Source organism: Pteronotus mesoamericanus, unplaced genomic scaffold (genome assembly GCF_021234165.1).
Source record: "Pteronotus mesoamericanus isolate MK-2021 breed Mesoamerican mustached bat unplaced genomic scaffold, CSHL_Meso_final contig_74, whole genome shotgun sequence".
NCBI lineage: Eukaryota > Metazoa > Chordata > Mammalia > Chiroptera > Mormoopidae > Pteronotus > Pteronotus mesoamericanus.
Window position 1 is genome coordinate 32384184 of NW_026555247.1, and position 25864 is coordinate 32410047.

The 25864-nt window shown below is 39.2% G+C and overlaps 1 protein-coding gene across 2 annotated transcripts in view; it reads left to right on the plus strand.

Moving 5' to 3' along the window:
* The window catches only part of WDR7 (WD repeat domain 7), a 287900-nt gene that overhangs the window by 206121 nt on the left and 55915 nt on the right, over window positions 1-25864 (plus strand). For both annotated transcript variants that reach the window (XM_054583717.1, XM_054583718.1), the window contains 3 exons: window positions 6155-6272; window positions 7755-7904; window positions 8440-8522. In XM_054583717.1, the coding sequence (XP_054439692.1) occupies window positions 6155-6272; window positions 7755-7904; window positions 8440-8522 (351 nt within the window). The remainder of the gene's footprint in view (window positions 1-6154; window positions 6273-7754; window positions 7905-8439; window positions 8523-25864) is intronic.

Below are 25864 nucleotides of genomic sequence, written 5' to 3' on the forward strand. Positions count from 1 at the left end.
GCCTAATGTAGGCTGCTGCCTAGAGTCCTTCCTCTCCTGCGCATCGCCATCCTCTAGCAGAGACGACTCCTGGGAGCTCTCCTGCAGAAACTCTGTGTGGCTCAAAATGAATAGGGCATTTTCCAGAATTAATGATGCCTTTATTTTAGAAACATGACTTAGAATTTTACATCTTTGAAACCAAAATCTCACCAGGTATTTTCTAATGCTTTAAAATATTTTGACAAATCTTAAACTCTGTTTATTAAGTAAGCAAGCATTTATTGAGTGGCGAATGTGTGGAAGGGACAGTGTTAGATATTATGCATGGTTATAAAGCAGCAGAAAACAAAGTTTCCCGTCTCTGACTCCCTTGCCATCTTACAGGAGAGGTTAGACCTGCCTGGAGATGGCAGGATGCAAAGGGAGCAGGAGAGGAAGAGGTCCGTGTGCGTTCAGAGCACAAGGAGAGACAGATAGCTGGGTGACCCGAGGGTGTGCAAGGGCGAGCTTCACGTGACTCTTTCATCTAGATGCTTATGAGGACAGGAGGGTGAGGACAAGGACATGCAAAAGGACAGAGGTGGCACAGCACAGGTGTGCCCCAAAGATGCTAGAGAGTGAAAGTACAATAAGTGTTGCTATTAATGAATTTTATTCATTAATGCCTCACAGAACTTAAACCATGGGATGCTCCCATCTCAGCTCCAGATGACGTCCTTCCTGGTTACCGCTGGGAATAGACTTAGGTCAGAGAGAACATTGGTTTTACCTTTTGCTTTATAAAAAGAGTGCTAGTGATTTTTTTTCTCCTTGCTTTCGGCACCTGCCACATAGCTGGCAGCATGCGGGAAAAGAGGTGTGGAATGCCGTCCTCCTAGCGAATGCTCGCTCCCTGTGAGTTCTTCTGCTGCACACACCACACATGTTCCCATCTAAATACAGGGAGGCTCAGGAAATAGGCATTATTGCCTCCATTTTGCAGATGAAAACAATATGAATCTTGTCTCTCATCCACTGTGCTCAATAACAATAAATATGTTGTGAAGGTATGCAACATAGAGGGCATGGGCCTAAAAAATAAGCACTTGTTGGAGGAATTGTCATCTTTGAGTTAAGGGAATTAAAGTCACCTATGAATTATCAAATTAAGGTCCGATATGACAGAGAGGAATTGAATATTCCTTATTACATTAAAGACAGTTGTTAACACACCTCTCTTACCAGGAAGGGATAAGCAGGAATTCCCAGATGTTCTGTAACTAAGCATGCATTTTCAAAATAATGTTAAGTGTTTGTTTTCAATGGGGAGTGTTTTTGGTACCCTGTTACTGTTGGTTCTAGTCAGCTCGGGCTGCCATAACAAAATACCACGGACTTGATGACTTAAACAAGAGAAATGTATTGCTCACAGGTCTTGAGGCTTGGAAGTCTACGATGGAGATGCTGGCCAGGCGCGATTCCTTCTGAGGCCTCTTCCTTGTTGCTGTGTCCTCACATGAGCTCTTTGTGCTCATGACTGAGGAGAGAGAGACCCAGCAAGCTCTCTGGTGTCTCTTGTAGGCCACTAATCCCATCACGAGGGCCCCACCCTCGTGGCCTCATTGACCCCCAATAACCTCCCAAAGGCCCATCTCCAAACACCATGACAATGAGGGTTAGGGTTCCATGATGTGAAATCTAAGGGGGATACACAAATATTTAATCCGTAACACTGCTGACCATGATTGGCGGACTGCGCAATGGAAGTTTAAGTGTTTTTCCCCCTGAACGTCCCCTCACAGTATTCCTCAATTTGACAGATGGGGAAGTCTGACCGTCACAGACGGTGACATTTAACTGAAGTGGTCTTCCCTGTAACTTCTAAAATGCTTTTACTGCAATGGAATGAGGATTAGAACAGGATGAATGAGCAGCCGTGTAAGGAATGAGCGCCGCCTGAGTGGGCCATTTTTCTATTCATGTTTTTATTTCTAATATCTATCATCTCTAGTATTTCATATTGGATGTGTATACTGAAATGCTGAGTAAAACAGAGAGTGCCTCATATCGTATTCTTTTAGAATGAAGACTGAACCAACGGCCCAACCTATAAACTCGTATGATAAATGGTATGCACAACAGCCAGATAAGCAGAATCAGATGAAAAGAGTGAGTTCTGTGCCTACATACAGATTCCAGAATAAGGCAGATGCCTCTTTAATTTCAAACCTCTGATAATACGATCCTTCTTCATTTAGAGTCCCACACACGGTGCACTCTTGACTTTAAAGATAACTACATGCAGAATGAGACCGTGTCTGTTGGGACAACCAGATCAATTACTTTGACTTCACTGCCTGGTCAATTCAGTCAAATAGCTGGCTTAAGTGATTTTTTTTTCCTGCTGCATTTGCCAGGTAACTTCATTTAGTGCATAACTGTTGAGCCACCACTTTGTCCAAGGGCTGTACTAGGCACTTTGGGGGGAAACAGAGGCTTAGGAGGCACACTCCTAATCTGTATGGAGTTCACAATACAAAACTAACTCATACCGCCTGGCAGATGGGGGTCAAGGCTGAGGGCCCAGAATGCAGGGGTACCAATGGTAGTTGTTTTTGTTTCAGCAGAAAGTAACTGAGTGCTATAGCAGTCGCTGAATACCATCTGGGCTTCCACAGAATTGAACAAAGGGGAGGGAAAACGGTAGGGGAGAGGCATTGGCAAAATACTACAATAGAAATAGGAACAGAATTTTAGGGACCAACTTTGAAATTAGCCTGCCTCTGGAGCATTGACGCTGAGAAGATTGAGTTATAAATTAGTGAAACGAGACATGGAGGGTCAGAGTCTCACACCAAAGAGTTGAAGATTTTTCTTAGAAGCAGTTGGGGCCACTGGGCGTTTTTAAGCAGGCTAACCAGGAGATAAAGCCGCTGCTCTTGAAAGATTGCCTTGAGAGTGGCACGTTGAACAGACCGTAGAGGAGAGAGACAAGGGTTCTCTTCTTCCCCGGTGCCTTGGCAACTCCTTTCTGTTACCACACTCACAGCCCTCCCGCCTTTACACTGTGCGAGCTCTGGAGGTCTCTGCAGAGCCCTGGCCCCAGAACAACAGAGCTGTCACTTCGTGCAGTCGTGTGCCCAGGCTGCCACGCTGCTGGTGGGAAACACTCAACGCTCACATTGACGCCTCTTCAACACGTTGGCTGTTCCAGCTTCCACTGGACTCCATGGGCAATGCTTAAAATCGTATGTCTTTGGTGAGCTTCCTTCCCCATTTTTCTATAGCTTCTAGACCCCGCCACCCCTCACCAACCCTTACCACAGCTGCTTTCTGTGACAACTTTATATCCATCCACACTAGTTGATAACCTTGCAGCCTGTATCTTTATTCAAACCACTCGTGGTACTGAATAAGACAGAGCTGAAGTCCAAGTAATGCGGCACACTACTAGCAGTTTCTCTTAGGGATGCAATCCATTCACCCAGAGCCACTGAGTTCGTTTATATTACCAGTTCATGAATTCGGCGAACTATAATATTATCAAGGCCCTTCCCCCACGTTTCTCCAAAGGTCAGCTATTCTGAAAGACATCACTATTACCTAGGCTCAGCACAAAACTTCTCTGGACATGATTTCTCCATGACATGCTGATGTCACTTGCCTTGTAGGGATGTTTGGGGGCAGACACAGGCAACATGCAATGATAGATAGCACCGGAGTCTGACTTCAAACGTAGCCCTTGGGTTCCATGTCCAGTTTCCTTCCTCTGTATCCTCCTTCCAGGAGTGGGATAGGCTGACCAGGAGATAGACTCTCCTTTTTAATAGGACAAAAGCCACTTTCTCGGGCCCTCCTTCCCAGAGCCTGCTGGTCCCCAAGAGGCATGATCGACCCTAATTGCTTCATGAGCCTTTGTCCTCAAGACTAGAAAATTACTGGAAGCGCCCTGAAGGCGCAGAGGCTCTTGGAACCATCGAGCAGGACGGACCAGACCACAATGACCACCGGACCCTGCACCCAAAGATAACATCAAAAAAAGGGGCGGCCCAACGGAAACCTCCTGCTCGACAACCACCCCTCACCCGACAGAAACTCACAGCCCCAACCCCTCAGTGCTGGTGCTGGTGCACCCAGCCCTTTCCCTCCCTTGGGAAAGTAACAATAAACCCTTTACCGTCTGCACTTTCCTCTCTTGGGGAACTCTTTCGCAGCCCGTGTCACGGTCTCCGACCTCCCTAACACTTTCCCTGGCTCCGCAGGGACGCTACTAAGAGATCCGTTCCAACTCCTCTATTCTGTGATTTTTATTGATCTTATAAAATTTGATTTAGGTTTGTTTAGAATTATTCAATTAATGTACCATTTTTTATTTGTTTTTAGCCTGTCAGTATCATCAGCACCTATCCATTTGCATTGATGAAAAAGGGAGACATAGAGTTTATCTGAAAAGTTTAATGAGCGTTTGAATGTCTTACAACCTGACTTAAAATAAGATCTACACTTTATAATTATTAAGCAATCCAGCCCCAACATTACTCACGTAGTAAACATTTCTTTTACCGAATCCTCAGAATTAAAGTTTAATCCAGGAAAGAAACTCGCTCAGCTGCCCCACCTTGCTCTCCTGCTGAGCACCTCCCGGGACCCCTGGCGATGGGATCTGCCTTGGGGTGGCGCGCCCCTCAGCGCCTGCCTTCTGTCTGTCGTTCAATGTGTGTGTCTGTCCTCTGGGATCACATCTTTCTGGGAATGAGAAGCATAATTGGTAGGCCCAAAATAGGCAGGGGGAGGTTAAGAATAGTATAGGAAATGGAGACGCCAAAGAACGACCCATGGACAGGAACTGGGGTGGGGATGTTGGAGGGAGGGGGGATAATGGGAGAGAAAAATTGGGACAACTGAAACAGCATAATCAATAAAATATACTTGAAAAAAAAAATCAAAGGAAGATCCACCATCATCTCCGCTCTGTGTTTCTGCTTTGACACTTATATTCTCAGAGATTTAAGCAGCATAACAGTCACAAGGAAATTGTAAGCAGAATTTTCTATAATCACTGTACTTTCTTTTAACAATGATGAGAATGCCTATATAATGCATCTTAATTTTCAACTAAAACTCAAAATAATGATTCTTAGGTAAATTATAGAAATACCTGTAAAGTTTTTGAGAATTTTTAGTAAACATAATCCAGTTTACACAAAGCACACAGACTTGTTTAATTAGAGCAGGACAGATCTTGTGACTTCATAGGGATTTTTAAATATAAAAGTTATTTAACTAGAGGGAGAAAATATGAATGGGTCTCTTAATAACAAAATACACTTTGTATACAGTTAATGTGTGAGCGACATGCTGCATTTTAATTTAAAAGTCAATACTTTTCAGAGCAGTCTGTGTAAAGGAAGCTAGGAAACAGAAAAGTATTGTTTGTATGTTTTAGGGTTGGCAAAGGAATATAAATAACGTCACTACCCTATTAGGACATTCTCACAGTTTGGAAAGATTTATTTTATCATGTACATATTCTTATGTATTGCCTGGACAATGCCAGGCTACATATCAGTTGCTGTAATTTTTTTCATTAATAGTAAGTAACTATTGGCAGAGCATACTGATTAGTGGATTGGTTCTAAGCAGTAAGTGTGGGGTTAAACTAGCAGTGCAAAGGCTATTTTAAACTAAAAATAGTATACAAGGTATACAAGCTAAAAATAATTTTGTCATTCTCAGTTCTTGTGATAATTTTATGGATAGGAGTGAATTTTGCTCCCTTTTAGATATGTAGCCTTAAATATAGCCTGTTAATGCAGCATCATAAGCAAATTACCTTTAACATTTTTTAGGGAAAAAATGGAGAATGCCCAGCAAAATATTTGTTCCTGCCTTATTCTGAGCTTTGTGATATGTATTCAGTACTAGTTCTTGATAATTTGTTAACAAGGCGTTTGTAACACTTTGGACAGATGCACATACTGTTTTCAATCTTCACGGTTAATTATTCGATTTTGTATTTGATGCCAGAACACTCTGACTCCTAATCACTGCTCATTGTTGCAAGTCCATTATATTCTAACTGTTTGAGTGCTCCCATTGACCTTGAACTGACATTATAAGCTGTGTCTAATCTTTTCAGTCTATATTTCTAATGCTTCTTTTCTTTTTCTTCTTCTTTCTGATCCCTGTTTAGCATCACAATGGGGCTGCCTCTGAGCCCAGCAGCTGACTCCGCCCGCTCGGCCAGGCACGCCCTCTCACTCATCGCCACGGCCAGACCACCCGCCTTCATCACCACGATCGCCAAAGAGGTGAGCGCATCTCCAGGGCTCCGTCCTCTCCTTCAGAGGCGTTGGTTGATGTTGTGAGCTGAGGGTCCGCGTCCAGAACTAATCCTTCCAGTCTGTTCTCTAACAGTGCCAGTTAGTAATTGTGTACTGAGATGAATACATTGTACCTGGGCAGACACCCTGAATTCCACAGCGGTGCATTCAGTACTTTGTGCTTTTCTACTCATTTCTATTCTGGAAGTTAATTCACACATAAATACTCCACAATAATTTTTCAGTTTGATACAGCAAGCTTATTCAAATTAAAATACAGGGTGGAACAAAAGTAGGTTTACAGTTGTGAGTATGCAAAACAGAGTTTATTCTTGTATTATTATTTATTAATTATTGTATTATTTTTCATATGAACAACTGTAAACTACTATTGCTCCTCCCACCTCCATATATTAAAGGTCTTTACATTTTACAAATGTATCTACCTGTCATCAAAACCAAACCTCTTATTTAACACAGGCTCTCCAACTGTAAACAAAATGTAAAAGTCATAAAGTTGCTAATTATTTTTCCTATTACATGTCACAACTAAAGACTTGAATGCCAATTGATTCCCACATTCATAGTGTTCTAACTAATTGCCCACATCTAGCTGAAAACCTAGTAGAGAACAATGAACCAATTATAGGATCTTTCCTATAGGCCTTACTAGTGGAAGAATCAGAAAAGGAGGATAGGCTCCTAATTTTTTTTAAAGATTTGTTCCATTTCAGCCTGAATATTGTACAGACTTGGTGTCCATGGGGTATGGGCTCTGTCTGACCTGTGATGAATTTTTTAAATTTTAAAAAATCTTTTAAAAACAAGTTTTCCACTTCACTTAGAGTTTTTGAGTAAAATACTACAGGGTTCCTGACTCCCCCCTGCCCCCTCCCGCTGGCTAGTCCAGGGCTGGGCCAGCGTCCATGAACGCGCTGAACCATCTAAGACGTACAATTTGTATTGGGGTGGGGGATCATACTAAATTTACATTATTTACAATGCTTATTATTTTTGAAGGCGTGTTTATTTGAATTTCCCAACTGGATTATAAAGCAGCTGAACTGCTGCCTGAGACAAGGTGCCATATAAACATCACTTACTCTGATTACTTGAGAGCAAGGATTATGTCTTAAATTTGCTGAATCTCTTAACTGCTCTCCACTTCAGGGACAAATACACCAGCTTCACAAGCCTTCAGTCCTTTTTAAAGCAATGTCGTGGTAACATTGTATTAAAGCCTCATGTACCCAGGACCTTACAAAATTTAATTAGAGAAGACTTACCTGAATTTATATCATACTCAATACCTTCTTTTGCAATCAAAAAATTTCCTGACTCATCCTTGGAGATTTCTGATTGTTGATTCTTTTATTTTTCTATTGTGATAAGTGAAAAACAAACCAATGGCTAGAGATGTAAAACTCTACCAAGTGTCAGGCACACCTGCAGCATGGAATGTTTTCACAGGTCCACAGACACACTGCTCTTGCGGCAAATACCCAATCGCAGCAGAATATGCACACGACAACTCTCGCACGAGCTAAAGGGGAGATTCTGAGAGTCATCGAAATTCTTATTGAAAAGATGCCCACAGATGTTGTGGATCTTCTTGTGGAGGTAAGAATATCCTGTTTGAAATGACATATCCATAGCCTAAATAGTCCAGTGTAGTAAGGTAAATCTCTAAAAAAAAGAAAGAGATAACTAAAATGAATTAACTTTTGTACCATTTCTGGAGACCTTAGTTAACTGTCCTCAAAAGTCAAAATGATTTCTATGTCCATTTATCATTCACACCGAATTAATGAGTCTACATTTGAGTAATTTTTAAAGATCATGTTCTCTTTGACATCTTTCATTATAAATAAACTAAAACACACAATGTGTTTGAATAAAAGTTGCTACACTGGATATAAATATAAATAGCCTTTAAAGGAAATAAGTAGTTTATTTTATTGCCTTTTCTAAGAAATGTTTTTCACAGATAAAAGAATAGCCTGTAGTATAAAGTAAATATACTGTAGTTTTAAAGTAAACATTACGATTAAACTGTCTAGCATTTCCACGGGCAAGTGAGGTCTAAGTTAATAATGTAAAATTTGGAAAGTTAAGTATTAGAAATTAATTTTAGATTTGTATCTTTTCTATGCAGGTTATGGACATCATTATGTACTGCCTTGAAGGATCTCTAGTTAAAAAGAAAGGCCTTCAGGAATGTTTCCCAGCCATCTGCAGGTAAAGAAGCCTTTGGTAGCATGCAAAATAAGTACTTTCAGTAACAAATAATTTTTTAAAAATTTTAAATGTAGTTAATGGTCTTGCTCAGTTCAAAATTAAGTTATTATTTATATCTGCTTACTTTCTGAAACAATTTAGGCAGCTATAATCAAACACAACGTAACAAGGTTTTCTCAAAACTTAAACAATGAGTAAGGGGTAACATCTATTGAATATGTCTGTATTCTTATGTCCATAACTCAAATTAACATTTACATTACAAAAAGGAGAGTAAGAAGCTTCTGTCTTGAGAGACAAACTATACTTTACAGTCAATAGAAACTTTATGCCACATTTTTTGTTGGTAAATTTTATTTTTAACATAAAGGCCAACATCTGCATATTGTAGGTGTCTTGCTTATGACAAAGCAAGAAAAGAAGCCAAGAGCAGTTAAAACTTTCATAAACAATGTTGCATATGTTAATAATAATTATAAGAATGTTATATGTGCATAGCATGTAATTGTTATGAAATGAAGATTTTTTTTAAATTTCAAAATGTAGTAACATTGTATTTATTTTCCTTTATAAAGTAGTTTTGGTTCTCAAAATGTTTATAGCTTGAGGTATAGTTTATAAAATTTTTCAACTTCCATGTGGCCAGTAAAAATGGTGTTTAAATCTGTTGAAGACAACTGTTTCAGTAAAAAAGGACAATCAATTGGCCGTAGTTACATTTTTCTTTTTATGACAAGTTCAGTGATATCCTTGCTTATTTTTTCTCAGCTCTATGAGTCCCTTGTAGCGGAATGCTCTGCAGTAGGACTGCAGGTTTCCTGGGAATGGTGACGTTACACTGTGCGTGCTCATGTCTCCTGTGTTCCCCAGCGTTTTGGCAAGCACTTGCTGAATAACCGGATTTTGTCATATACAATGCGCTCCCGTGTATGATGCGTACCCATGTTTTTGTGTGCATTATACACGGGATTATTGTACCCATGGTGTATAATCATGAGATACATGTATAATGCACATCCTTACTTTTCCTTCAAAAATTTGGGCAAAAAAGTGCACATTATATATGGCAAAATTCAGTAATCATATTATGTGAGCATTCCCATGTATTTTTATATTTACAATAGATTTTATGTTTTAGTCTTTTTCTGATTTACACTGCCCAGAAGTTAAAACATGAAGGTGTGTAAGAAAAACACTTTGTTGTGTTATACATGTGCACAGATGCGTATATTCTTGTACCATAGATTAGGCATATTAGAATGCTGTAATTTTTTCACATCATGCCACATTAATTCTGGTTTACGTTCTTTTCCTTAAAAATTATATATATCAAATTTTTCATGCAGATAATTGATGTTAAGAATTAATGTAACTGTTATATTCCCAGTCAGTTGTTCTCTAAGAAAATCTCTAAGTGACCCCTGGCTGGTGTGGCTCAGTGGATTGAGTGCTGGCCTGTGAATCCAAGGGTCACCGGTTCGATTCCCAGTCAGAGCACGTGCCTGGGTTGTGGGCCAGGTCCCCAGTAGGGGACATGTGAGAGACAACCACAGATTGATGTTTCTCTCCCTCTCTTTCTCCCTTCCTTCCCCTCTCTCTACAAATAAATAAACAAAATCTATTTTTTAAAAAAAAGAAAATCTCTAAGTGAAAATGGGCCTTTGCCTGTCACTTCGTGGAGATGCAGAAGCGTTTTTATTAGGATCTGTCGTACTGAATGTTAGCAAAGCATCCCTTCTAGCACCGGTCTCTGCTGTGTGAGTCAGCCTCCTGCAGTTAAGGCGAGGGCTGCCCCACATTTGAAGGGCTCTCTTTTCCCTTTGTGGAGGACTGCGCCTCCCCGGGCAGCATCCTCAGTTCCTTCAGCCACACTCGTTTGCCGCATACCCACTTTCGTTTCCTAATGTTTCATCGCTGGAGAGTAAGGATCCTGCGTCGGTGCTCAGGAAGCAGGTGTCGAGGCTGAATGCTTACTACCAGGTTGGTTTGTTTTCTGATTGATAGAAAGCAATTGTGGTTTTTTGCTTGTTTGTTTATTCATTTAATAACATTTATTGAACACCTACTGTGTATCAAGTATTAGCTAGGCCCTGGGGATACAGTAATAAATGAGAGGATATCCTGAAGAAGCACAGAGTCTAATAGGGTTGGTAATGATAAAGATAAATAATTCCAGGGTGCTGTGTTATGTGTTGGAGTAGAATTACATCCCAGGGAGAAGGTTGGACAATGAATGGAGTGCTAAACTCTGCGTATGGGAGTCTTAGAAAGTTTCACAAAGGAGAAGGCAGACAAATAATGTATCTGTGAAAACGCTTTAATAAAGGTGGCTGCCAAGTGGAGAGAAGGATTGGTGGTCGAAGTGGTGGTCAGTTTTGGGAACACTGCACAGAAGAGCTGATGAGGTGGGCTTTGCAGATAAATAGGCACGTGTGTCTTGAACTGCACAGAGAACCAGATTGGCAGGTATTTAGAGGCACAAAAGTATATAGTGAGTTTGGTAAGTGCTGCATCGTTGCGGCTAGAATGAAGGTTGTGGATGGAAGTCTGATACAGTGCTTTGAATTCCTTTTGAAGGAATTAGGTAGACCAGTATTCTCCAAGCAATGGGAAATCAACAGAGTTTAGGCAAAAATGTGTAATTCTTTTCCCAGAACATAGTTTATAAGACGTAAATTTATGAAACATCAGATGTATAAAAAAGTTGTTGATTACCTCTTACTAAAGTGTCAGATGTTATTTGAGCTGTGAATGCATAAGCCACACAGGCCTACTTATTTCAGAGTCAGCTGACATGTATAGGAAGATTATTAACAATGTAAGGTTGTAGCTTATGCCAAATTATGGATTGACATCTGTTAATTGTTAGATGGGGCCTCTTTTCTGATTAGTCTTTTTCTGATTTACACTACCCAGCCTCAAAAGTTTCATAGGTCAGTGCCACCCTACCTGCTGGCTGATTTGTACCAGGTGGCTAAATGAACAACCACAAAACTATCAACAGAAGTTACAACAATTTTATTGAATATCTGCCGCGTCCATGCCATTGTATTATACTAGGTGCCTTACAGCGCATACGATTTCTCTACTAAGAAATGCCTTTCACGAAATACGTAACTCAGAAATTGATGATGTGACATTTGTTTTTAAAATCTTTTATATAACTTGCCCTGGCTGGCATGACTCAGTTGGTTGGAGCATTGTCCCATGGACTGAGAGGTTGCAGGTTCGATTCCCAGACAGGGGACATACCCAGGCTTTTCGGGTTTCATCTCGGTTGGGGCACATGCAGGAGGTAACTGATCAATGCAGCTCTCTCACGTCGATGTTTCTCTCTCTCTCCCTCTTCCAGTCTCTTTCTAAAAACAATGAAAAAGAAATGCCTTCGGGTGAGGATAAAATCTTATGTAACTTGGTATTTTTTTGTTTTTTTCCTTGTCTTTCCCTTCTTTACCCTTTTAAAAAAGATGCCATTGGATTTTAGAAATGAGTTAATATATATTTGGAAGTATTTTATATGTAGAAAAAGTACAGGATGATATCATTTTCATATATGTGAAACAATTTGGTTTACTCTTCAAAATAGTATATAGTTCTTAGTCAAGTTAAAAGGTAATCTTCCCATCTAAAGTTGTGTTAACTCAATTAATGCAAGATCTAATAAAGTATTCTGAAGTCATTGAATATTTAAAAATTGAAATATTCTGCTTTGTTTGGATTGTGCATCACCTTAACTGTTTTCTGTGAGTGCAAGGATGAAGTAGCATGGTACATTGCTGGATGGTTCTGAATTTGGTTTTCTTGGGCTTTGTTTTACTTTGTCTTGTTTTTACCTTGACCATTGGGGCTTGTGATTCTCATATACCCCTGGGTTTTCAGCTGTCAGTTCAGAATTTTAAAACTTTTAAAGTGGTAATTTCTCTAAGATTTTCCTTATTGTTGGCATTTTTTCACTTATTTCTCATATTGTACATTAAAATAAAACTGCCATTTTATTGTTACTGTGAAAGTCTTTAGTTTTAGCTTAGGCTTACCTCTGTATGTTGTTGTAGAGCAATAGTCAAATTTGTTAATCAGGTGTGTTTGTTTATTTATTTATTTATTCAGGTGTATTAACTATAGAATGGCTTAATATATAATTTAATACGTGATTACTCAGTTGTAGTGTTAACTGAATTTCTTTGTTCTCTGGCATCTTTGTTCAAATCATATTTAATGATTAAGCTCTAAGTTGTAAATTCATTGAAAGAAGGATTGATACAAAAAGCTTGCGTTTTCGAATTTTTTTCAGATAATAGCTTGTCTGTCAATTGTGAAGACTTCTTGTAATATCTTTTACTTAAAAATAAAAATGCGTTAGAACGCATTCCCATAAAATTTGATACACATTTTTTCTCATCATTGACCAAAACTCGCTTGCTGATTCATATTATTAAAACATGAGATGATATCGATACACAATTACTGAAATAATGTAATCATATTTTTAAAATGTATGTAACACTTTACAAATTACCAAGTGCTCTCAAACCCATTAATTCTCAAAAAAAAAAAATCTTTAAGAAAGCATTATGTAAGTTAAAATTTGGGGAGAATTAGATTGTGATATGTATTAGTCAAATGACAATAAAGTTATAGCTTCAAAGTAAAACCCAAACCTTCTTATTCATAATTCATTGCTTTTGCCATCCAATTTTTATTGTATTAATTTATTTATCCATTTGTACACACAGAGTTTGGCAAAAGTAGATTTACAGTTGTGAGTAAGCAAAACACTGTTTACTTTGGTATTATTTATTAATAATTGTATTATTTTCCATACAAACAACTGTAAACCTACTTTTACCCACCTCTATATATACATACACAAACACACACACACACAACACCCACTGACCTTGTTCCATAAAAAATCTCAAGCAGCTTTGAAAGTAAATATAAAATGTAAAAATAGGTGAGGGAATTGAGGCAAAGCAGGGGAAATAAGAGTAGGAAAGAAAGACAAGGCCAAGGTGAGTTTGGAAATCCTATGTACTTGCCAGAGGAGAGCCATAAATTTCTCTAAACTTCTTTAGCAGCCAGTGTGCAAAGAGGGGACAGGCCATTAATATCTCAATCACATTGTCCATATGCTAGAAAGGGAGTAGTTGTTCAAGAGAAACATAACTGTAAAACTGCGATCCACAAGAAGTTGAGAGTCCTCAGAGAGTAGACACAAAATAATATGCCTGTAATTGACTGACCACGCAGTGTAAGAGACTCTGCAACTCTCAGTGTGTTGGGAAGGAGCTCAGGGATCTAAATATTCAACAAAGTATATTCTGTGCATATTAGTTGAGAGAACTGAGGACACAGATAAGAAGGTGAAATTTAAAAACAGGTATTGAGAGCTCACTCCCTGTGGAGAATAATGTTCTCTAAGTGTAGTTCCTGGCCTGCCTTCAACAGAGTTACCTGACTTCCAGACTCCACCTGAGAGCCAGCACATCAGCATATATTGACATCTGGGAAGCTGCATTTCACAGATTCCCTGGGTGATTCTGGAAGACAAGTACTCTAATAATCCAAAATCAAGAGGAAAAAAGCTTGAGTCCCTATTGTTTTGTGACCATGTCCTGTTCTGAAAAACCTTAGACCCCTCAATGCTTGTTTATTTATATTTTGAATAAACTCAATTTCCAAAAACAAGCACCGAAAGACACTCCTTCGGCTCCTACTTTCCAGGGATGCACCATTAGTTTTTAAAGACTCGCTCTTAGGCAACATCACAGGAGGCCTACCGAAGACTGTAGCTTCAGACCGCTCATTAACCGGCTTTTATCTAAAATTCGGTTGGAAAAAAAAGCAGAACATTTAGAAGCCGGTCAAGTGGGCACATGGTCCATTTATCCCTCTGCACGGTCTGGTGTGAGCCCGTCGAGTACACCCCACAGCCGGAGGGCTCCGCGCTAGGGCCGCGTCTCTGGCCCCAGCGGCCCTGCCTCCCCCAAGTGCCTCTTCAGCACATGGCCTGCAGTGCGTGGGGCCTCCCACGACAGCGTCTAGGGGCGGGGGCAGAGCGTTTTCTGCGGGGTCCTGCTGCTGTCTGTCTCACAGTGTTTAGGGGCCCTTCTATGAAGACACAGTAATGACATTTCTTTTAAATTGCAATGGCAGGCATTATTTTGTTTGTTTTGTTTAAGGAACTTGCATGTGTTTTTGTTTGTTTTCCGTACAACCAGTATTTTTAAATTAAAGAATTTCGTGTTGACCATTAGGGAGCTCAAAGCCAAATTTCCTGCCTAATTTTAGTAAATCAGGGCTTGCACTCCAAATTCTCTTCACCTCATCTTCATACCTCAGGCCTATTTTTCTTTTCTTTTTGCTGCATTATATTCTGTAAGTGTCCCTAAGCCTTTTACATAGTATGTTAATATTTATGTATGTAGGTACATATGCATGTTTATGTGAAATATACACAAATTTTAAAGTTTATTCCATAAGCTGTGGAAACAAAAATAATTATTCACATAATATGAATTATGATTATTTCCTAAAAAAAATTTCTTTGTATTAACTGAAATATCCTAGATCTCCCTGGAGTAGTTTATGTCTCTATAGATATTTTCTATAATATAGTTAGTAAGAGATGTAAACAACATAATTTTAACTGTTGTCTAAACTTCATAGTCATAGATTTGTTTCCTAATATTTCACATTTTAGTTCTAGGGCTATTATTAATAATATAGTGACATCCATTAATAATACAAGAAAATTACTTAGATTCCAATACCCTTGAAATAATACAGTACCCACATCCTTCAAAATACAATTGTACAAAAATAGTTCTGCCAGATTTTCATCACTACACCAAATAAGGCTGTATTATTATGTCAGAATTAAACTGCATTCTTTTTAGAATACGATATATTAGCAATAAGACTGTTGCAACAGTCAATTAATTTTATGTTTATCAATAAGCAGTGTAGGAAGCATAGTAAGGTAACATTTAAGAAATGAACTCCTTAGATTTTCTCCCATCTCATCAGACTTTGCTTTGCCTTTGTCCATCTCTTAGATGATCTTCAAAAAAAGGCATCACCCAGCACTGTCCATATATTATTCTCTGAGGCAGAAGTCCAGAGGGTTCTGAGTAATTTACATTTAATTGCCTGGGCTATAAATAATGCATCAACCTCAGTTAAAAGTACCCTGGGCACTAAGAAAAATGGAATTAACCTCTTTCAAGTCTTGGGAAGGTAAACATCACTGAAGTTTCCTCAGAATTCATTGTTAAAATTTAGTTACTAGATGCCGTGTTATTGAACTTGCATATCCTTGTGAAGTCCCTCATAGCAGACCAGCCAACACTGAGCCTGTCCTGCTTGACTCAGTTTGAAAAATTCTTTCCCCTTCGGTCACCATACAAACTCTGACTCATGTTACACCACTATAGTTGATGCCATAGCATAAGACACGAAAATGCAGAAATGTACAGATGTTGCTGAATTAAGAGAAGAGTGGTATAGAACACACACATGTGATAAACACTTGTTCTGCAATGCATACTTTAAGGGTTTGTCATTTATTGTGCAAAAATACTCTTTACTAATCTCAGAATGGCAAAATTTAAGCTCTCATAAGCTACTGTCAAAGCTCAATTCGGAAGACAAAGTACTTCTGGAAATTTAATGTGATTATAATGTAATTCCAAATTTTTAGGCTATTTATTATGTTCTGGGGGACTAGTTGCAAAATAGTGCATAATAAAAGATTAGGGATTCTTTAATGAAATTGTAAGGAGATGGGAAGGTTTGATTGTATTTGGAGATAAAGAGATTTAGTATTTTTTTCACAGCAAAAGCTAGGCAGGCCTCTAAATGCAATTTTTAGTCGCTTACAACACCTCAGTTATGCAGATGATGTCGCCTGAAGAAAGGGGTTTCCCCATTTCTTTCACAGTGCCTGTGGCAGCTGGTACAGAGATGCACCTGGTCGGAGTCTCTGTGCCCCAGAATTCCCAGATAGAGCCTTATTTCATGCATTACTATTCTTTTAAGTTAAGGCAATTTATTCGATGTATAACTAAGAGTAATTTAACTTTCATGCCTTTTAAAGACTTGTCAAATAAATCCACAGAGTCAAAAAAAAAAAGTCCTTTGTTGGTCTCTGTCCCAATTTTTAGTTTAGAAACTGTGAACACTCAATATAGACACTCAATAACTGGGGTTGAGTAATGAGACCCGCCATGCCGCTTCATGGGTTTAGTCCTTAGTTTCTTCTTAATAAATGGCATCAGTTATTTCATTTAAGCAGTGACCTGGCTGCATGATTTTTATGGAATTATGAGTTGTAGAATTTTGAATCTGGAAAGGGCCTCATGTTATGAATGAGCCACTCCTGTCCTTCATTTTACAAACAGACAAATCTAGAGCATTTTTGTGCTGACAGCCAATGAAAGTGCAGCCCAGCTTTGCTGAACAGGCCGCGCCGCCTCCACCGCCCCCCACCCCCGCCCCGCCGCCCCGCTTCCTAGCGTTCTCCAGGGGTGGGCGTGCACCCACTGAATGGCAGGCACGTGTCGGGGGCACAGGGAGCTGTACCATCTCAGCAGAGGACAGGAGGACGGCTGTGTTCCAGGCCCAGGCCTCATCCTCGCTGCCTCCTTCACGCCATCCTCCATCACCTCCTCTGGAACGTTGCTCTTTAGAGAACGTTTCTCTCACTTTTGTCTGACCTGCTCTGTCTGGCACCTCTTACGCAGCCTGGAACTGTGCTGTGTTCTTCCTCATTTAAAACCCCTTCCTTCCCTTGCCTCTCATATACTACTCTCAAGCCTCTCATTTCTCCTCTGCAGGAAGAGTCTGCACTCTGGCCCTCCTGTGTCACCTCCTGTGCCACCTCTTGTGCCCTCCTGTGCCCTCTTGATCTACTGTAATCTGATCTTGGCCCCTATTATTCTGCTAATATCTCTCCCTCTGGTTACAATATTTTGACTGTCAAATGCTTTTCAGACTATAGTGTTGTGGTTCTCAAACTTTTGGGTCTCAGAACCCTTTAAAAATTGAAGATCCTAAAGAGTTGGGGTTGGTTTTTTTTTTCAATTTTAAAGGTTGTACCTAGAGATTTTAATGTATTAGAAATTGAAACTGAGAAATTCTTAATATATGTATCAATTTATTTCAAGTAATAGTAAACTGGGTTCATGTTGATATAAAAACATTTGTATGAAAAATGACTTGCCCAAACAAAAGAAAATACTGAGAAAAACAGCATTGTTTAACATTTTTGCAGATTTCTTTAATATCTGACTTAATAGAAGACAGGTGGATTTTCATATCTGCATATGTCTTTAATCTGTTCCATATGTTGTTTTATAAATTGTATGGTGGAAATCTGGTCTCACATAGACACATAATTGAAAAAGGAGGAATGTTTCAATAGCTTTTTAAGATAATTTTTCACCTTCTTTGGTAGTTCACCAAAACTCAACATGTGGTCGTTTCTTAAAGGTTAGTTGCAATGTGGAATCTTCAGTCCTAATGAACTCTTCATACTGTTGTATTCAGTCCATTGGTGTATCTTACACCTTAAGTGGGTCTTTGGCCCATGTGTGATTTTGTAGCATGTGATTTTGTAGCATTTTCTAAAGTTGGCTTGGCAGAGACAGAGTGATCCCTCGGAGAAATGTCATGGCACTATGATAAAAGGGTGTCCAGGACACATAGAGTGCTAGGTGATGTGATGGGAGAGACAACACGGAGGGAACTGGCGTCTGTGCACAGGAGGAAAAAGGGATTTGGTGATGTGTTAGCCAAATTTTAAAAAGTGGGTAGTTTTTTACCACACAGACAAATCCTTCCAACTCCAGAATCTAAGCTATTTCCACATGCAAAAGTGGTGGTCATTGAATGAAGTACTACATTAAATGCAAGTGTGACTCTGACTATTGAATCAGGGATCACTTTGCAAAAATTATAGTGTGTATTACATTGCATATTTCACTTCCAAGAATGAAGATATTCTCCAACAATCTATGCATAGACCAGAACAATATATTTAATGGCTCAAGAACGTGGGTTTCTTAGTAGAAATAAGCAAGTCAGTAGTAGTATTAGTAGTGATAGTAGTAGTAGCGGTAGTACTAGGAGTAAGGAGGAACTTAAGTTAAAGGACTTAGGATATAAATTTTTCTAATGCACTGTAAATGAAGAAATCAGTGAATTTTTTGTGAGAAAATAGGATATCTACTGAATATTTGTGGTATTAACATTGAAATGTAAGGTATTCTATATGGTTTTGCTAGATCTAACTGATTATTTCTCAATTTACCTTTGCTGGGAACTTTTAGTATGATTTTACATAGAAATTGTACTTTATATTAAAACACTTTTTTTCACTGGTGTCCTCTAAACATAATTATTGCTTACCAAGAGCTGGTTACATGAAGAGATACTAGAACTACTTGTAGCAGGGTGTCCAACCTTTTGGCATCTCTGGGACACACTGGGAGAAGAAGAGTTGTCTTGGGCCACACATTAAATACAATGCAACACATAATCACAAAAAAAACTCATTATGCTTTAAGTAAATTTGTGGTTTTGTTTTGGGCTGCATTCATAGCCATCCTGGGCCGCATGTGGCCTGCGGGCTGTGGATTGGACACCCTACGTACAGCCATTAAAAAGATGGAGGTCAACCCATTTCTACTGACAAGGAAAAATGTCAGTAAGAGAAATTTAAAGAGAAACTAGCGAAGTTTCAGAGAAGTATGTAAAATGAAATCATTTTTGAAGAAGAATATTATATGTAAGGATGGGTATTCATGCATATATGTGTATACATATGAAGAGGGAAAAAAATTAGAGTTACCTGGTGTATTGGAGGGGGTCAGGGGTAAAAGTATCTTTCCTTTCTTAACTGGTTATTTTTCTATATTCTCTGTGTTTCCCTTTTACAGTGAATGTGTACATTCCTTTAATAATAAATGTATAGTAGAATAATTCAAATGAAAAAATAAAAAGTAATCATTGGAAACATTAAAGCTATAAATAAGTAAGATATAAAAAATTCAAGGTAAAATAAAAACTTAAACTTTTGAACTGAATGGAAAAAATCTAGACAGAAGAGGTAAAAGTCTGTATTTTCAGAGATAGTTCCTTTTCTTAAACTTTGTTATTATGTAGACAGACTGATTGATTCTGCTTTTCAAGTAAAAAGCTGAATCAGCTCTGTTCGCCCTAAATGGGCACTTAAAATCCAGTAAGAAGATGCGCATTGTCTACTTTAGACCAGTGCATGAGCTCATTTTTTAAAAAACTTCTCCCAACCTGTGGTTTGTTCTTATCCCAGATGGTGATAGCAATAATGGGATGTAAAGCAACTTTGGTCCTAACTTCCAGTAAAATTGTCAAATTAGTTACCAGTTTACAGTATACTTTTTATAAGTAATTTCAGATGTTATCCTTGTACTCATGTGAGTAGAAACTCCTCTAAAAACTCCGCAAAGATAGCTGTCTTTCAATATGAAAGTTCTTCATATTAAAAAAACAAAACTCCAAAGCTTCCAGGAGCATTTGCTTTTACCGTATAACAGAAAGCATATTTATTTTTTAGACTGAATAAAATGATATAGAGAAGAGTTTCAAACCAAAATTCATGTTTTGTGTATCAGCATCTTTAAGCTGAAACTAAAATAATGTGCATTTCTTATCAGGTTGTATTCACAAATCACAAGTATTTAAGAAATAAGTAAGTTCAAAATATTTTGGGACATTCATTTTCTTTATTTATTAGCATATTATTAGTTAGCACTGATTGGCCCTAGGGAAATAGCCAATTAACTACATTTTATTTATTCTTCTTATTTATCTATTCAGAAGTGCAAAAGATTCTGGTGGTCATGATAATAATATGATAGCTGCTCAAGTTTGCATGAACTTACCATAGTACGTGCTTATTACATGCCAAGCTCATTCAATCCTCACAACAACCTTAATCGGTGCTTCTCATTTTACACGAGAGGAAACTGAGGCATTGGCAAGCTAAGTAACTCGCCCAGGGTCACACAGTTGAGCGGCAGAGCCGGGCAACTAGAGGCCTGTTTTTCAGCCACCACACAACACGCCCTCATATGCACAGTGTTTTTCCTCACAGAAATGCTGCTCCCCGTGTAGCCCAAGAAGAGTTTCCAATTCTACAAACACTCCAGCCTCCGTGCGCCGATTGCAAGTTTTTTGGTTGGTTTTTTGTTTATTTGTTTTTGGGGGTTTTTTTAGAATGTAAGTACTGTAATTCACCTGTTAGATACTCACAAGTGTTATTCAGGAAATACCCATTGACCACTGATCTACATGGTACAAACCCCTTAATGGGAAACCGTGACTCCCAAGGGGGCATTTGCCAGTGTCCTTCATTATCCTAGAATGAGAGATCTTTCTTTCCATTTTGTCCTTTTGACGCGGAGCCTTCCGCTGGAATGAAGCACCTTTAGAAAACATTTCCCTACCCTCTCCCGCTCACATCCTGAAAAACTCACACACCTTCCCAAGAGCTGATGCCTTCGCCAAAGCCACCTGCATTCCTCCAGGCCTGTCGAATGCTGTAGCAGCAGGGAGGCCTGAGGTTCTCGTGGTGTGTACAGACGTGTCCTGTACCGTGCCTCCTCCATTTCAAGTGCTCCTCCTTGGTTGTTGCTGTGGCATCTCTGAGGGCTGTCGTACTGGCCAGCAAGGGCATGGGTTGGGTGTTGTCACTGGTACCTTCTTGTGGTCAGAGTGACTTGTACATCCCTCCGTTACAGAGGCCTACCATTCTTTCCCGCAGAACAGGTTTGCCCGTGTTTCGGGCTCAGACCATTTCCGGGGGTTATTGGGAACCCATCATGGACATTGAGAGATGCACCATGAATAAAGGAAGCACTGTGCTGGTTACATTTTAAATTCTTTTTTTTTTACATTAATAAACCTGAATGCATACCCTGTAGAGTATAACTAAATGAGTCCATCTAAAAAGTTATTGTATGCAAGTTATAACAAAAATGTGATACTTTTTTTTCTTTGTAATGACAAAAAAAAGTGGAAAGTTTGATAACACCCCGCAGGGGCGCTCTTTTACTTCAGTGGGGATGGGAGGTATTTGGGCATTGCCCATCAGCATTTAAAATGTGTGTCTGCTTTAATTCCGAATCTCGCTTTGGACAATGTAGCCTACAAAAGCGCACGCTGGGTACGGAAAGATCCACGTGCACGCTAAGGTGAAGGTCTGTCGGGACGGGAATAGTGAAGTAATGGAGTGGGATCTTGTAGACACTGACCTGGGAGGATGTTCCGAGAAAAGTACCCTGCAGAATAATACGCGTAATAGCACTCCTTCTTTGATACAAAAATCAGAGAATGCTCTAGAAAGGTCCACCAAATTGCTAAAGGTAGTTAACCCTTGGTGAAGGAGGGTACATGAGAAATAAGACTGACTTTCTACAGGATACGTGTTGGTGGTGGCTGACTTCTTTGCAAGCACATAGTGCCTTAATACGTTTTTAACAAAAAGAACCGAAAGTTTGTGAACCATTTTAAGTCAACATGAAGAAATTCTAAAGGCAACTCAAGAACTGCTCCCTGAGTTACCTATGAAAATACATATACAAGTACTTAGAATGGTGCCTGATACCGGGTCAGTACCCAGTAAGTATTAGCTGCAAGTAGTTGTAGTTAGTGAGTTGTACATAGTTACAAGTTGTAAATAGTTATAATTCATACATCTTATTCCCTACATCCCTAGATTTTAGACCGTTCCATGTGAAGCTGGAGGTTAACGTTGGATTAGCTGGAGAGTGTTTCCTGTAGCTCACCATCCCGAGGCCACTGCAGGTTACCAGACTCACAGTCACGGAAGTGCCTTACAGGCCTCTTTCTCCTAAATCATATTTCTGCTGAGAGTTGCATGTTTCCTTTAACTCTATTTTTCCAAAATAACTTGTAAATTTCACAGAAATTTTCTCTTGAAGGCAGTTTTTAATCAAGGTTTTAAAAGGTCATCAGTTCAAGGGAGAGTATAAATAGAAAGTGCCAAAGTTATGTAGAGACTCAGGAATTGGGCACTTGGCAAACTCTCAGGCAGCGTGATCTGCATCAGGCTCCTGCGTCAGAGTGGACTCAATTCACACTTGCGTTTCGCGTCAAAACCCACCCACACGGTGAGCTCCTTCTGCAGAGCTGGAGTCACAAATCTGGCTTTGGAGCCATACAGGAACCTACTCCAGTCTTCAATAATGACTGATAAGTGAATATTTCTTTTAATTACTTTTCATGTGATAATATCATGTTCTTTGACATTTGCATGTGGTGATATAAACATCTGGCAAGTTCAAAGACTCTACTTTCAGGGATCATTTCTATAGTTTGTTTTAAATATCTGGCAAATTCTTAGAATAATTTTTATTCCAAGGACCACATTTATACCGGGAAAATATGTACTTTATTGCACAGATCATTTTTTGACTGCATTTACTGTTTTGAGTTTCTGCCTAAATAATATTTTCTAGTTCCCTAGAATTCAGTTGTTTCAATTATGCAACTCTCAGTCTCACGCTACATACCCAGCCTTCAGGGGCCTTTACAGATAAGTTTTTATAAAGCTGGAATTCTTCGTCTCAATTGAAAACATTTTTAGAAGGGTCAAGGGCAAGTTCTGTTTCTTGATTCCTGCCTCACTTTTTTGCACAGTTTCATTTTCTTTGTGGTCCATCTCAATTATTCACCAGTCTTAAAATTCAATATGCTTATGCACTCATCATGGAAAGGTAAGTGTAGTCGTATGAATTACACTTGAATGCTGTATCCTGCTTACTTGGACCATATTTATATATTCACACATTGAAACCAAGGAGAAAGTTTCAGTGGAAGGAAACAAGCAATGAACAAAAAAATTTTGTTTAATATCTCAGCGATGATAGGTATTTTAATAAAGAAAAGCAGGATGTTGGATTATAATAATAGAGGAAGGGCTGCTGTATTAAGCAGGATGGCCCACAAGGGCCCCTTTTATCGAGACAACTTGGGAACAGAGATCTAAATGAAGAGAGGGCCTGAGCCAAAGAGATATTGGAAGATGAGATTTCCAAGCAGAGGGAACAGCAAGTGTTAAGTCCCACCATGGGAGCACTCTTGGCGTCGTCAGGAAAACACTAGGAGATCAGCATGTCTAGAGCAGAGTGTGCAAAGGCAAGAGGGGATGGTCTGTGAAGTGTTGGGGCCGTATGAGGTAGGGTTTTGTAGGATGACTGTGAGCGTAAGAGAGAGGTGATTTGATTTATAGTTAAAAGCATCACTCTGGATGCAGGTAGGCAGCAATGAATATGTGTAGACCAACGACTTTAAATTTTGTGGGTGAAGAGCACCCTAACCCCATTTGGCAGCATTGCGCAGCTCCACTTTGTTCTTCCTCATACGGGAATGGTAATGTTCTGTCTGGCTTAACAGAGCTTCCTTGTGGAGGGCTGAGTGGAGGAGAACCATCGTTCTAACTTGAATGTAACACAAGGATTCTTGCCAGGCTGTTGCCCAAGAAATACTGCCCAAACGACATGTTATCAATGCAGCAAATGAGAGACTGAGAGACCATTTCCAGGAGGCTCAGCACACACGAACCCCTTCTCTGAACATTACCTCCCCAATTCGGGAGGAATTTGAGACTTCCTGTAAGATCCAGTCAACACTAAAGTAGTCTTAAAAACTGAATTGGATCCTCCTCTTCAATCCATTGATAATTTGGGGGGTGGGAGTAAGTAATACACATCTCACCGTCCATAATCTTGATAGCCTGTCCGCCAGTGGAGAAGAGTAGCCTAGGGTGTGGTGGCTCCGGAAACCTCAGCAGAGACAGGGGCTCACTGCAGCCAGGCCCCAGGGTGGATCCTCGTGAAGCACCTGTGTATAAAATGGACTTATTTTGTCTTGTCAAAAGAGACACTGTTAATGAAATAAACAGTTTAACAAAAAATCCAACTTTAAAAACATGCCATAGATTTTCCTGTTCTGAATGTTTTAAGATACTGTTTAGAAGTATTAGTCTAGCAATATATTGCAAAGAATGAAAAATGCAGACCTGTAAGATATGGTCCCGCCAGGCAGACTCAAGATTTGATCTTTTCTCTCCCATTAATAATGGCGTTTACAGGTGACATAGAAGGATGAGGTTGATGTCCAGGACATAGAAAATGGTCAATGGAACAGAAACTTTTTAGATACTAGTTTAACTAAGTAAAATTTTGTCAACATAAATATATTTTACCAGTGGTTGTTTTGAAAGAGGATTATTTTGAGGGATAATTACATTCACGCTTTGCAAAAGGATTTTGGCAATAGAGCTGTTATACCTGTGCAAAGCTTAATAACAGATTTTTTTTTTAACAGCTCTGGAAACTTTATTTTCCTATGGCTATTAAACTGCACAGAATAAATATTTGTTAAAAACAACTGCTAGGTGTTATATTCCACGTTACTTTCAGGATATAAATTGTGTGTGCTTATGTGTGTACAGATAGAGATGGAGATAGTGGCATGGTGATGCTTAATACTTAGACCACTGTAATTATTGAAAAGCAAAACAGTAAACATTTTTAAACACTTTGGAAGCTGATCCCTATCTTCTGTAGTGAGGTAGATATGAAGCTTTAACAGGAAAAGCTTTGGGAAGCATTTCACTAACCACTTACCAGAGGAAGCTTTATGCCTCAGGACACTTCCGTACCCTTCCTTCCCTCAAACCTTATACAAGAGGACATGCACACGTGCACCCAGCAGATCCCAGCAGGGCGTCCTAAAGCAGTACCTTCCATGTGACTAAACATGGAGCATTAATCTTCCACGAAAGAGAAAGAAGACACATCAATCGACAGAAGTATTGTTGAATCTATTACTTAGTAATAAGTAAAAAACAAAAAGTTTAAAAACCTAATAGTTTTCCAGATTTATGAACTATGTATGAATGTCATAATGTCTAATAATACCAAAATGGCTTCGTCAGAATGTCCCAGGTTCACAAAATGCTCACATTCAAACATCTTGTCTTTGTCTCTCTCAGCCTCTCTTTCCAGAATTTCAGAAATGTAGGCACATGCGCCAGTAGTTTTTTACTTTATATCAATCTCTAGAAAGCATGAGAGGATGGTAGTTCTTTTCCGTCATCTGTTTTACCTTCCCATCCCGTGTTTTAAAAAATAATAACAGAAAAGTTGCCCAAGTTTTCTGGAAGTACGGAACCAAAGCTAAAAAAGGCAAGGAGTGTATAGACTTGATGCAATATTCCCATAAATATTTAGGGAAGGCCACTTGTTCATTCTCGCAACTCACACTGAGACAGT